General features: G+C 38.6%; 1 protein-coding gene across 5 annotated transcripts in view; it reads left to right on the top strand.

Annotated features, from left to right (window-relative positions):
- Positions 1–14,047, top strand: part of LOC139954803 (diacylglycerol kinase theta-like) — a 99,325-nt gene that overhangs the window by 53,975 nt on the left and 31,303 nt on the right. For all 5 annotated transcript variants that reach the window (XM_071954750.1, XM_071954748.1, XM_071954749.1 and 2 more), the window contains exons 4-7: positions 2,206–2,308; positions 6,525–6,613; positions 8,677–8,808; positions 12,152–12,290. In XM_071954750.1, the coding sequence (XP_071810851.1) occupies positions 2,206–2,308; positions 6,525–6,613; positions 8,677–8,808; positions 12,152–12,290 (463 nt within the window). The remainder of the gene's footprint in view (positions 1–2,205; positions 2,309–6,524; positions 6,614–8,676; positions 8,809–12,151; positions 12,291–14,047) is intronic.

Genomic DNA, 14,047 nt, shown 5'->3' with positions numbered 1-14,047 from the left:
TCCAGGGCGTGGTTCCGGGGGGTTCCCCTGGAAGATATTATGAAGGCGGCGGCCTGGAAGACCCCGTCTTCCTTTGTCGCCTGTTATCTCACAAACACCCCTGCCACGGAAGGGGATTTTGCCCGAGCGGCCCTAGGTCCGCCGCCCGCGAGATCCTCGACCCACCGCCAGGGCTCCTGTGTCACAAATGCATAGGTTATATGAGGTGAGGGAGTACGCGCTGTGAATTCCCCAAACCTTAACCGGTTTGTGAATTAACGAGCGACGTACTCACCTCATATAACATCCCGACCCGCCTCCCCACTATGGGGGACCTCGCGGACGGAACCATACAACCACGTCGGATACCCTCCTCGGATACTAGGGGAACTGGCCACGCAGATATGACCATGTGTCGGCTTTTCCCCCCAGGAATTTTCGAGGGATGTCGTGGGGTCCCGCCTACACCCACCGACGACCCACTCTGGACCCACTTCGGGCCCACTCAGGACCCACCTGTCACCCACACCAGCCCACCTAGGGCCTCTTCAGGTGAGAATGTTTTTGGTTGTATCCTCGGGGTTTCCGCCCCTTGGTCGATCCTCTCCCCCTTCTCCGTCCGGTGCCGCACCATTGCGGCCTGGAAATTACGGAAGGGAGATGGCCACACTTACATACAGACAAATTGCCAGATGCTAGAGCGAGGTTAATACGGTAATGCATAGGTTATATGAGGTGAGTACGTCGCTCGTTAATTCACAAACCGGTTAAGGTTTGGGGAATATATATACTTGTTCATGTGTGGATAATGATTTTCCTACGTGAAGGAGACTTAACTTGAGGTGATTTTGAATACCTAATTCACATGAAACTTGTTTATGATTGTTCATACAAAGAAGAAAAGGGTTCATGAAACTCAAATATCATCCTAAAAGATATGATTAATCAAAATGAAGTCGAATGTTTCTGATATAACTCAATGTGGTAATAGATTGTAATAAATCAATGAACCTTCCTTCGACTACAGTAAATCGTTTTTTTTCTTCTCCAAATAAAATAAACTTTGGGTTGCTGTCGCATTGTGGGTAATTGCTTTTGGGAAGGTGAATTATACTTGCACTGACGTGCATATCAAGGCAGCCGTCGTCACTTGTTTTTATGGGATGTTTATATATTTGAACTACAGTAGATGTGATAAACACTAGAAAAGGGGTTCTCATTTAATTTTCTACGAGGGTCAGAGGAAACCCATTGGTTGAATCAACAAACCAGACAATAAACATCTCACTGTACCTGCATGTCCTTTGATCAATATACAAGGTAGCGAAAGATTTAATTGTGAGCCAATTTTTTTCGAGAGCCTCGATTGAAATTCTCCAAATGGGGTCTGGGTTTGGCCCATGGGCCACTTTTGTACACAAAGATGGGATGTATTTATTTGGACTTTCATTTGCTGAATCTCTGTGAGTGAAGCAACATTTTGACACAAATGGTACATTGTCATGATTATGGGATTATTTACTAGAAAATGTTTAACCAAAACTAAGACAGATTGTTTAGACCGTCAAGATTGAATACATTATAAGTACTGTAGGGTGATCACTGACGTATGACATCAAAATGTATGACATCAATAAAAATACTGTAGTAATTAACGACCAAGGAGATTACAGGACGATGCTGTTATTAATTTCCTTAAAATGTACACAATAAAAAAAATCACAATTTTCATACTGCAAAGTTAAGATAAAGCTGGGATATATCATATTAGCTGTACGTGATATAAACAAACGTGCAAATTAAATTAACTACATATATCTGTAATGTACGTTTATAAATACTGATCCAAGTCTAATATGCACGTAAAGTATAGTAATAAAAATGTGTAGCTCTCTGGGTAATGTCCGACTGTCCAGGCCAATGTCTTACTGTATAGGCCAATGCTGGACTGTCCGGGCTAATGCCGGACTGTCCGGGCCGATGTCCAACTGTCTGGGCTGATGCTGGACTGTCCGGGCCGATGTTGGACTGTCCAGGCTGAAGCTGGACTGTCTGGGTTAATGCCGGACGTTTGGAAGATCATGGAACCTCTTGTTCATTTGAAGTCACTTTCTTCTAAACAGCTGGTCATGATGGTTATTTGTAGACTGAGTACAACATGAAATTACAATTTTTTTTCTTTTTATACGGATGGTTGTAATGTTTCATTTCTGGTTTCCTTTACAGAAACCAGTTTCTCATTCTTGGAGTGATCCGGGGGCCTACAGAAAAAAGTTTTGCAATGTTTGTCGAAGAAAGTTGGATGAAGCATTAGCAGTGAAGTGTGAAGGTTAGTATCCAGGATTTCTCCGGTTAGTATCCAGGTTTTCTCCTGTAGTTTCTTGGATTTCTTTGGTTAGTATCCAGGTGGTGAGTATCCAGGATTTCTTCAGTTAGTATACCTGATTCTTCCGGTTAGTATCCAGCATTTTTACGGTTAGTATACCTGATTTTTCCTGTTAGTATCCAGCATTTTTCCGGGTAGGATCCAGCATTTCTCTGGTTAGTATCCAGCATTTTTCTGGTTAGTATCCAGCATTTCTCTGGTTAGTATCCAGCATTTCTCCGGTTAGTATCCAGCATTTCTCAGGTTAGCATCCAGCATTTCTCCGGTTAGTATCCAGCATTTCTCCGGTTAGTATCCAGCATTTCTCCCACTAGTATCCAGTTCTTCTCCGGTTAGTATCCAGCATTTCTCCAGTTAGTATCCAGGATTTCTCCGGTTAGTATCCAGGATTTCTCCGGTTAGTATCCAGGATTGCTCCCATTAGTATCCAGGTTTTCTCCGGTTAGTATCCAGGATTTCTGCGGACGATTATCCCAGCACTGGCAGCCAAACCATTCTGGATTTTGGAATCAGCAATCAAATTTGTTCACATTCTGTTTGGTATAGTCAAGTTGCCTTTTAGACGTGCGTGTCTCATCTGATGATTCATGGAGTGAAATTTTATCAAACCTCATCGGATAATAAGGTCCTGTTTATCGGTGTCATGTTGCGTACTCTTATTCTCCGTTCGTATCTTGATTTTTTTTTTCTCCGGTCCATCTGATGGAAGTCTAGAGAAATGGTATTTTACCAGAATAACATGGTCTTCTGGCTTTTGGTAGTTTTTACATCCGAAAATGCAACCATGCAACGAGCAGCTGAATAATTGCTTCACCAGCTGAAGTGATGAATTTAGTCAGAATCAGTTAGTTTTGATATTTATAGTCCAACCAAAAAGAGAAACAATCTGAATGCTATTAATGTTTCTATCTATAGCTTTTTCCGGTTTCAAGATATTCATGTTTAAAATATGTTGAATCGCTTGAATACACCTTTAAAGTTAAATTGGGATCTGATATTCTCACTTCTCAGTGCAAGGCTTATAATTATGTTAATGTTATTCCATTGTTGTTTAAATTCTGAAAAAAAATAAACTCAAAGCATGTGCTTATAGTTTCATATCAATAAGGTAGCATGCTCGGATGAGATTCAGCAGCTTTTCTGTCCTTGACAAATCTGTAATGCATTACAAACATGTCATTTGAGCCCATAAAAAGTGTTAACATGTTTTGCCATTGAGGTTTGTGTTGCGTCTAAAGCAGGGTTGTCCAACCTTTTGCAGAGGAGGGCCACATGGAATGATCATGATGAAGGAGGGGCCGCATGAACCCTACGCTCGATTTTTTGCCCGAGGCCCAAGGCAACAAAGTGTGAGCTGCGTGCGGAGCGCACTGATTTATTTTCCTTCCTGATAAAACAGATGAATAAAGTTCAGCCGCCCCCCCCCGCTGAGAGAGTGTCACACAAACTGACCTGTATGCAGTTTTTTGGACCCAGAAGGTTCGAATGATTGATTATATAGCTTCAAATTGTTATCAATAAATCTGCTCACTAAAATTTCGCACTGTAGTCACCTCCGGCGGGCCGGACACAACCCTGCGGCGGGCCGGACTGTGGCCCGCGGGTCGTAGGTTGGATAACCCTGGTCTAAAGGTCTTAATGGTCCGGTATATTAGATTCAATAGTCCAGTCACTTCAATTGATGAACCTCAAGCTGTTTGAATGGTCATTCCTCAAAAATTAAAAATGTGTCATATAAATACAAATTTAATTTAATTTATCTGAAGGTCTTTTCCTGTTAATACATTAATGTTACATTCTAATGTTAATCTAGGCATTTACTGTACAGGGTTCTATTACTGTATTTGATATAAGGTTGCTGTAGTCTGTAAAACTATGTAAAAGTATGTTCTCACTTAGATAGATTGTCATCATTCCAAACATTTATCACTATCAAGCCTGAGGTGAGGAGCCGTGGGTGGGGGGTGGAAGCTTTCAGAGGGCCACAGCCCCAAGCCTAGGGTTAAGCCTAGGGTTCCCTGCATGGGAAATATGGGATAAAGAATAATATTTTCGCATGTATTCATAATGTAGTTTGGGAACAAATGAACACTTGAAAAAGTCTTTATGTTTGCTTTAAAACCAAATTAACAGAATGTGTTACTTTGCATCTATATAGACACTTGCTCAATAGATAAACAGCATCTGTATTTTTTTCCCCCTTTTCTTGGTTGTATCATGTTTGATTGTGTTATATTTATATGTTTAATAAGTTGCCGGGCACCAAGTGAAGTTCTTCCACCATACCAGCATGCTTGCTACTTTACAAAACAATACCTCTTGTAAACATCAGATAAATTTTTCACCCAGTTAAGATACCAGTAAATCTGTGATTCTGAATGTAGACTGAAGTAGTTCTTATCAAGACCTAAATTATGGTGAATTCAGTCTAATTTATTATAAAAAAAATATTTGTTGAGAGCTGTATAATAGTTTCTGGCTGCATTCCAGATTTTTATGAAGGTACAATTGATCTTTTCGTAAAGAGAGCTTGAAAAATACTTGAAAACTGCTTGAAAACTGTCACAGTATGAACTCAAAAAGTGCAGAAGCTTTCACACAGTATACCTTGCAGTCTCCAGACATTGCTTAATATATTGGGTATGATTTAGAATTAACAGTTTTGTTTGGTAGCAGCCTTCAGCTGTTTATGAATTTTCTTTCTAAAGAAAAAAGCTGAAAACTTATAATGCTGCAGTGCCTGTACAAGGAAAATATTTGACACCTTTGAATGTCTGTAGCCAGTTGCTCACTTTTTCTTAGCATTTAGCTTTGTGATAATATAATAATCATAATAAATGAGATTTATATAGCGCCAAATCAGTAGACAAAAGCCACTGCTCAAGGCGCTTTACAAAGAAAGTAAATTAATTTACAAAAGAACAAGTGAAAAAATGGGGGTCTTAAGAAGACTTTTTGAATGTAGAAAGTTTAGACAATGTTCGAACGTGATCTGGTAACTTGTTCCAGAGATAAGAGCCAGAGTATTCAAAGCTCTGTAACCATACTGTACTGTAGGTCTTCAAGCGTGGTTTAGGAACAGCTAGATACAGTTTGTTGGAGGAACGAAGTGTGCGAGTTGGAATATACGGCAAGAGAAGTTGCGACAGGTGTTAGGGGACTAAGAGAGCACTGATAAACATGATCACCCCTACGTAGGGTTTACCAACATCGCAACGAACCAGTCTTACACGAATCAGAAAAAAAATAGTACTTGGGCTTTAAGGCAAGAGACGTTAAAAATTACTGAGATACGAACGAAAGAGCAAATTTGTAACAAGATTTAATGTTAGCATTGGTGACATGTACAGACTTGAGTCAGTCACTCAAAGAGTTTTCAACAAGTTTTTGGGTATTTCCAGACTTAGGGAAGGCTCACAAATTTAACCGACGATCATCGCCGGCCCAGACGTTGCTACCCAGCGTAATGACACAGCAACTAGCTGGTAATGAGTAACGCTTGAAAGCACACATTTTCTGGTTTTCAAGAGTCTGGGGATAGTTGCATGCACAGACTATTAGACCACAAATTAAGCCCCTAAAACACAAAAGAAGACCAGACAATGAGCTTTCCACTTTGGCCCAGGATGTACACAAAAGGATCATGGAATTCTCTCTGCAAGGTCAAAGAATTTTTTATCAATGAACGGGTGTAAATTTAGGGGTAGTCCTAGATGACCAAAATAACTGCCGGACAATCAGAACTTGTCAAATCGTGATGTACTGGGTCGGCAACCAAAATTTTTAGGTAGGGCTGGTTAATATTCCGAGAAACCAACGGAACAAAAGCCACGGAAACAACAGTGTGAACAGAAACCACTTAAAATGGCATTTCATATAAAAATAAAAACCCAGCATGTCAAAAGTTGCCAAGACGGGATTTCCCACAACAAGGATTGCATTTGGAATAAACGTTTAGTTTAAATCCAAAAGAAAAAGGGGGGAAAAAGGAGGGAAGAAAGAAGGGAAACCCCCCCCCCCCCAAAAGAAAAAGTAGCAATTAATAAGCAGAACCTACATTGCAACATTGAAATATAGAGGTGTATTTTGAGATGAAAGTAGATTATAAAAGTAATTATCATTATTATTATTTTATTTTTTGTTCTCTCATCTTTAACAGTGTGTGAATACTATGTCCATCTACATTGTCTTGACTTTGCTCTCAACAACTGTATCGACGTTGCGCACCACGATGAAGATGTGGACCCCGTAAGTATAAAAAGATAAAAAAAACAGTGATGGTGATAAGTCTAGCTTCTCCTGTAAATGATATTAAATAAAATCCATTCAATCAAAAGATTTTAAAAAAAAATACAGAAAAACAAATTTGGCAACTGGTTTGACTTTTTTTAATTTTTTTTTAACCATGTTGTACTGATAGTAAATCTAACCCAGATTTGGAGGATAACAAATATAATAGAACAAGAGAAAAAGTTGTTGGTTGTGAAACAGCAGACTTGTGGGTAAGCTATTCCCCAAGTAAAAATGTGCCTGTTGTTGTTCTTCTTTCGTAGGAATACTACAACCGTGTAGCATTGTTGACATTTGAAGAACTTTGAAGAAATTCACTGTTGTGTAATTTCAGTTATTTCCATTTTATGTAACATTGGACAAACATTGGACACAATGCCTTGTTTTTTTGTTTGCCGGGAAGGGGGGGGGGGGCGGGTGGGAGGGGCTTAGGTTTGGTTTCTTAGTGTAAATTGTATTATTTAGCCATTACAGCATTCGTTTAATAGCTCTCTGTTTTGTTTTGTTTTGTTTATGTTGTAAGAATATTAATGCAGTAAACTCTTGATTATGTCGTTGCATAATAACAATATGTCCACTTGTTTACCAAAATACTGGCAAATTAGGTTACTGATGATTTGAAGTAAAAGCTTTTGTTCACTAGAGTTAATTAATGTAATTACTTTGTTTCCTGTTGCATACCAAAAGCTAACGATTTGTTTATGAAAAACGGCAGAGAAAAAAGAATAGTTTTGTTTATTTGACCATGCTTGACCATTATTTACGTAAAAACAGTTTGTGTAATATCTGTTTCCAGTTAAGCTATTACATGACTTCATCTGTCTAGTATCTATTCAAAGATTTCATTGTTCCCCACAAAGTCTGGAAAATGGAAGAAGTAGAGAACAGATAAATCCTTCGTTTTTGTTGTTGCTTGAAAGTCCTTGAATTTTGGAAGCTTAGTCTAGAAAAATGAGTGAAAATCCTTGTTTGAACACTCCTTAGGTTTTTGGCTTTATATGAAAGTGAGCCAGGTTTTTGACAAGTCCGAGATAAAGTTATTAGAATAAATAACAAAACCGTGGTGAAAGGTTATGGCTTCTTCATTTCATGTTTTGGACTTCATGGCTCATTGAATGTCCCCCTCATTAAGAACATCCCAAAAGGAGTTTTTGCAAGAGTAACAACTGTTAGGCTATATGAACCTATCCTAACATTAAGTGATCATTAGAAGGTAGGCTTCATAGTAAACCTGTTAGGAGTGGGTTGGTCTTGACAAAGTCTGTAATTTCATCGGTTTTAAAAGCGAGGGGACAGTGAGATTTGTTTTCTGTGAATTCTTTCAGCACCACATGACCTGGACAGCTTTGTAATGCATTGGGAAACATGTTATTTTATGCGATCAATGCCTGATCTCTTTATATTGAGTTTTGTATCAATTGCTTCGGAGGAACTGTACCACCCCCCACCCCCACCCCCACCACCCCAGATGGTTTCTTTGTTAGACTGAGTAGCCCAGCCACTGTCATTGATGAACACCAGTGGTAGGATCAAAACATGGACTTTTGTGTTCCAATGAAAATCACAATGACATATGAAATAAAACCCAGACAACAAGGGCATTGCAGTGTGTCATTATGCTGCTAACTTATGTTAAGTGACCAAATCACCCCAAATTTTAAAAATAAAATGGAAGATCTCCACATGTTTATTGTATTTCTCTCCATCCTACAGATATCTCCAAAAAATTCAGCCATTACATGGGATATTCTGAATCAAATACTGAAATCTTCTTTAGTGTGTTTAAATTCTGCCTTGAATCTGGCCCATCCCTTGCCTATCTCGACTCCATACTTTTCTTTCCACCTCACCATCCATATGCCTCCCCCATCTCCCCTCCTGTCCCCCACCTACCCTTTTCTCCTTAGCCTACTCATTTTTTTCCATTTCTCCTCTGCCTCTCCCTTCCAAAAGTTCCAATGCATGTCTCCAAGATTGAAAAAACATTAATATATATTTTGGAATTTTCTTGAAATCTCCAGACAACTGCAACAATAAAACACCACTGGAGGGATGGCAACCTGCCTACCAACAGCCGCTGCGTGGTCTGTAAGAAGTCTTGTGCTAGTTCAGAATGTCTGACCGGGATGCAGTGCGATTGGTGCTACATCACAGTAAGAAAATACCCCTCATGAAAATAATAATAAAAATAATAATAAATTACACTTACACTTCAAAGCACTTTACAAAGTAGGAAAGAGACAAAGGTAACCAAGGGGAAAAAAAGAAACTAGGAATCAAACAGAAATGTTTCAAGTTGTCTGTTGAAAATACAAAGGGAGGGAGAGTCACGGATGTGAAATGGGAGTTTGTTCCAAGGAGAAGGCGCAGCGACAGAAAAGGCACGATTGCCATAACGAGTGCGGGTACGTGGACCAGGAGTTAATTGCAAATGCGCACGATTGGAAGAGCGAAGGGTAACTGTAGTTGACCGACGCAAAGGAGTAAGAAGGTCAGTGATATATTGAGGGGCAAGCCCGTTGATCGCTCATGATAATAATTATATAAATAATAATAATAAAACAAAAAAAACCCCTGAAAACTATCATATTTATCAGACCGGAAGGCAGTTAGCAGGCTCATATACACCTGTAGAAAATTCCAACAGCTTGAAGCTTGTTCTTCGTGTCACTTGGATGTTTTAGTCTATTATTTCCCTTCCTAACACTCCCTCACTTACCTGTCTCTCACAACATCAGCACTCTTGCTGTACAGTTTCACAGTCAATTTGGATGTTAAAGTTTGTCAGCCTGCCAGACCCATTTCATATGGGAAAAACATTGATGGCTTCTGGATGAAAAACGAAACAAGCCCAAAATCCCATACTTTGGTAGACCAGGATGCCAATCCACGCCTATGTGATGTTTGAATTCTTTTAATACCAACAACTTTGTCTACTCGATCAAGAAAATGGGATTTGAAGATTTTATTTTATTTGAGCTATTAATCACCAAGGATATTCCAGTGGCAGCCAGTATGATAGTTATATGGAAAAGAAAATATACCACACTGTTGGTGGAAACCACAGCTCAATATCTTCTTTCTAACTCAAAATATGGTTGATTGAATGAGGCCTATTTTATCTGGAAGACCATATTTTTGAGGGGGGGGGGGGGAAATAATGTTTCCTTTGTGAATAGTTGAGTTAAATATTATTAGGAAAAACAGAAAACATGACCAGATCAACTGCTTTGATGACATCATGCACTTTGATGTTTTCAGTTGCCTTCAGGAAATACCAACAGATTTGGACAAAATTCATATCTTTGCCAAAAAAATAGGCTATGAAGGTGTGGTTTTGACCTAAAATATTCAGAAAGTTTCCTGGACTTTTATTAAACGATCTACTTCAGCCAACAGATTCCCTGTGACAAGTCACACATTTTGGGATTTCTGCTCACTTAAAGAACAAACTTTGGAAATAAAATAAATAAAATACCATAGATCAGGAATATGCACCATTAGTCGATATGTCAAAATTAACACGCGGGCCCACGGACATTTTTAATCGCCAATTCTTTCATCTTCGATGTTACCCGAACCTTCTGAGTGAGAGTCGCAATTTGTGCTCTAATTTTTTTGTGCTCCTATTGCTGACCTTTGACCTTACTTAAAAATAATCAGAAAAAGTGCAGTGATGTGATCTTTTGGACGTGATTTACCGAGGAAGGACTTCCTGGTTGTTGGAACGAGATCTGGTTTTAGTGTCGGCCTTGATTGGTTTGACTTTTCCTGTAATTGGCAACTCTCTTTGTTTATTCATTCATGCTGTTCCTGTTACATTCCAACACAGAAAATACAGACATGCACTTAAAGAGAAACATTTCAGAGATGGTCTTATAAAATGTAACAAATTATTAACTTTTTAGTATCGATCTAGATATAAAATAACAAGCTCGCACACTTTAAATCATCCCAAAATGTTACACTTATCCATTTTGTGTTCTGACTCATACCTGCTGAACAGGGGAAGAAAACAGTGTAGAGTAGTATAACGTACACACACTACATTTTGTTATAGTGTTATAAATACAATAGACTGATTGAGGTTTGGAGTGATACTAAAAACGGAAGCAAATCTAAAATAACTCCGAATAATGCCAACGTACTATCTGTTGGGAAATCTCAATCATTTGTTACTTTTTCTAGAGAATAAATTCTCTAGAAAATTTCTCTGGAAAAAAGTCCTTTAGAAGAACTTCTCTCTATCTCTCCGAATCCCTTTCATGGAAATCGATTACCACCATTAAAGGGTGACTATTAAAAAGGGTTGCCGTAAAGCATAGTTCATTGTGCAAATTGTAAATTGAGAAGTCTACTGAAATGGATGAGATTGAGTCTTTCCCTTTATACCCCCATGTCCGGTCGTAAACAGTTCTTGCATGTGGGTGGAATTTGATCGTCGGAAAGATAATAATACCCTAAGCAGAACATGTTCCCTTTCAACCGAAGAAAACGGAGAACTTCTTAGTAGTGAGACAGGCAAGCTGAATTTGGATCTCTATAGGAAGCTATAGGAAGAAAAAGCTACCTGTATTTGGGTCAACCGATATTTAAAGGGGCTCAGTTTTTGGTTGGTCTTCCTGTCCTTCTGTGACAGCCGTGACAGCACTCAGGCTATGTCTCAGTGAGAGATATTCTGAGTAATTATAGTATCTTCTGTTATAAAATAAACAATTTTTTTTTTTTGTGTGTATGTTTGGTGAACAGAACACCAGCTTTGGGTGGTCAGTATAAAACTCCATTTCTGGTAGATCATAGTCCTACCACTATGTATGTTTCATTTCAATATCTCTAAAGTGGTGGAGGGTGATACCAAGTTTTTACCAAGTTTAGAGGGTATTTAGTTACAATGCAATATGTAGTATTTTATTAGAGACAAAATTCGGAACCGGCAAATTACAGAACCCACAAAACAGGTACACGCAGTTTAAAAACTAAATTAGTTCCTTGTGCTCACATATGAGATCAATGCTCCCAAATTGCTAACCCATGAATGGTATATGTAGACAACCCCCCGCCCCCATCTCCTTCTCAAAACACCCTATAAGTCCTGTGAACTATTCCGTTTACTCTCTGCGTAATGTTTACCAGAAATATCACAGGTTACCAATGGTCATTCTGCCCTATTTGTGTTACAAGTTCATGTTGGCTGTGGCAGAACAGTGCACTTTGAAAGTGCACTTTAAGAAGTGCACTTAAAGAAGTGCACTTTAAAGAGTGCACTTTATAAAAAGTTTTGCCAGTCGCAGCTGTTACTTTTTTAACTCATATGTGGTGTTTATGTTCACCAGATTGATACCCTAAACCTGCTGTTTCTTTTACACCGTGAGCGAAATCCTCGCCAGCACATATCCACTCGCTACTCTCTCGGTTAATTTTTCGAGCCAACGGAATCGACGAGAGTTTCTTTTTAACTTACATCTCTAACGTTTTCTTCCCCTATTTTGCTAACAGGCTCATGCTGGCTGCTTCAAAACAATTCCCGAAGAGTGCGACTTTGGTTCTATTCATGAACTCATTCTACCACCTTGGTCTGTCTCTCTGCCTATTACTAACGCTGACATCAAAGGAGATATCTTGACTCGAGTGCAAGGTGAGTCACCCTTCCCCCCTCCCTCTCCCCTCCCTCTCCCCTCCCCCTTTTTTGCTCGGACATTATTCTCTGAAAAATTTGGGTGAACCATGGGATAGGAAATCACTTTTTCACCTCTCTGTCAATTTTGATAAGCTGTGTTGAATTTCCCACACTAGGAAACTTGTTGTTGTTTTCTCTGTGTACAGTTCTACAGTCAGGGCTTGTGAGCATTCTTTACAATATAATTACTGTCGTATGAATATTCATAAGAAAACGATGTGGAATTTTTAAATATTTTCTGCTGCCTGATTGGATGTATTGCTCTGGGGTATACATAATAATGATCATTTAAGACAGAGTACTGACTTTTTTTTTCTAGCAATGTATCGTTACGGTGCTTTAAAAGAGCAAGTTGCTCTTTTTTTCTTTTTTTTTTATAGACAGCAGAAATCCCAAAAATGTCACCCTTAACTTACAGCTGTATTTTACATAGATTTTTTGACAATCTTTGTGGACATTACTATGCCATTCCGAGGAAAGAGAATCCCATATGTGTAAGCCATAGTCTGCTAATGTTACACCAGGGCTATGAAGTTTGACAAAAAGGGCTTAGATACAACAAAATGCCCAATTGCAAGTATTTTGTGTGACAAATGTTTTTTTCTGTATTGGATTAAGAGGTTAGCCACTTGATTATGAAGATTAATGAAATGGTTAAATATAATCTGTACAATGTATCCATTCAGAGAATTTCCTGGTAGCCTAAGTTGATAGCTTGCTATTTGCAAAATTGATGAAAATGTGCTACACCTTTAGGTCCCAAACCGCAACCTCATAGTCTTGTGGATCAAGAAGATATGAATATTTTTTAAATTTTATGGGTATTTTGTGAAGGCATCTGGCAACATAGCAGAAAGGAAGGATGTTATCAGGGCAATTCACCTGGAAAAAAAAATCCTTTTTAACATTTCGATCATTTATTCGCAGAAAAATATAATGTCGTTACAAAAAAAAAAAAAAATGTTTGATGAAATTCTTAGTACAAAGAACATTGACAGCTAATTTAATATTTCCAAACTTATCAGGTTTCAAGGTTAATTCATAAAGAAGATTTAATTGCCCAAGTAAAAGCATTGGAAATAACTTAACTTTTACCATGACGACATCACCGATCACCCCTTGTTACCCACCTCCTGGACAAAGGGTAGATTCATCCGGTCAATATAAGATATTGAGATGGGGTTTGCAACTAACAGTCTGGAACACTAGTCTCTTCATTATAAGATCTATATTGTCTCCCCACCCAAAAATATCCCTGAAGTTTCAGTCATATGGGGGGGGGGGAAGGGGTTTATGCAATTATGCAACATTATTGCAGTTACTCTCGACCCTTGGGGGCTAAATGTTCCCCATAAATTTTGATCTTGGTTTCCCTATTATTCTGTTAGAAGTATCTATATTGGAAAAAACTGTTTAAAGTCACCCAATGTGACAGAACAGTTGCTCAAAAAACCCTGTTCTGTGAATCCCATAATTTAAAAGATAAAAATATCTGGTTTATTTGGTGTTAGACAGTGCAAACAATATCGGAGATTTGCACTCTCTCCTTGGACGCTCACGAACAGTGACGCTGCAATTTGGAAATTTCGTCACCGATGCCAGCCTGCCAACTTTCCTTATAACAAGATTTGTTCACTTTAAAAAAAAAAAGAAACTTTTGTGGTCATATTATGCCGCCATTTGCGAATGTCTTGTTCTTTAATCAGCGTCTGTTT

The sequence above is a fragment of the Apostichopus japonicus genome, chromosome 17 (genome assembly GCF_037975245.1).
Source record: "Apostichopus japonicus isolate 1M-3 chromosome 17, ASM3797524v1, whole genome shotgun sequence".
In the NCBI taxonomy this organism is placed as follows: Eukaryota; Metazoa; Echinodermata; class Holothuroidea; order Aspidochirotida; family Stichopodidae; genus Apostichopus; species Apostichopus japonicus.
The sequence above is the reverse complement of the archived record's forward strand: the minus strand, read 5'-3'. Positions and strand labels throughout refer to the sequence as shown.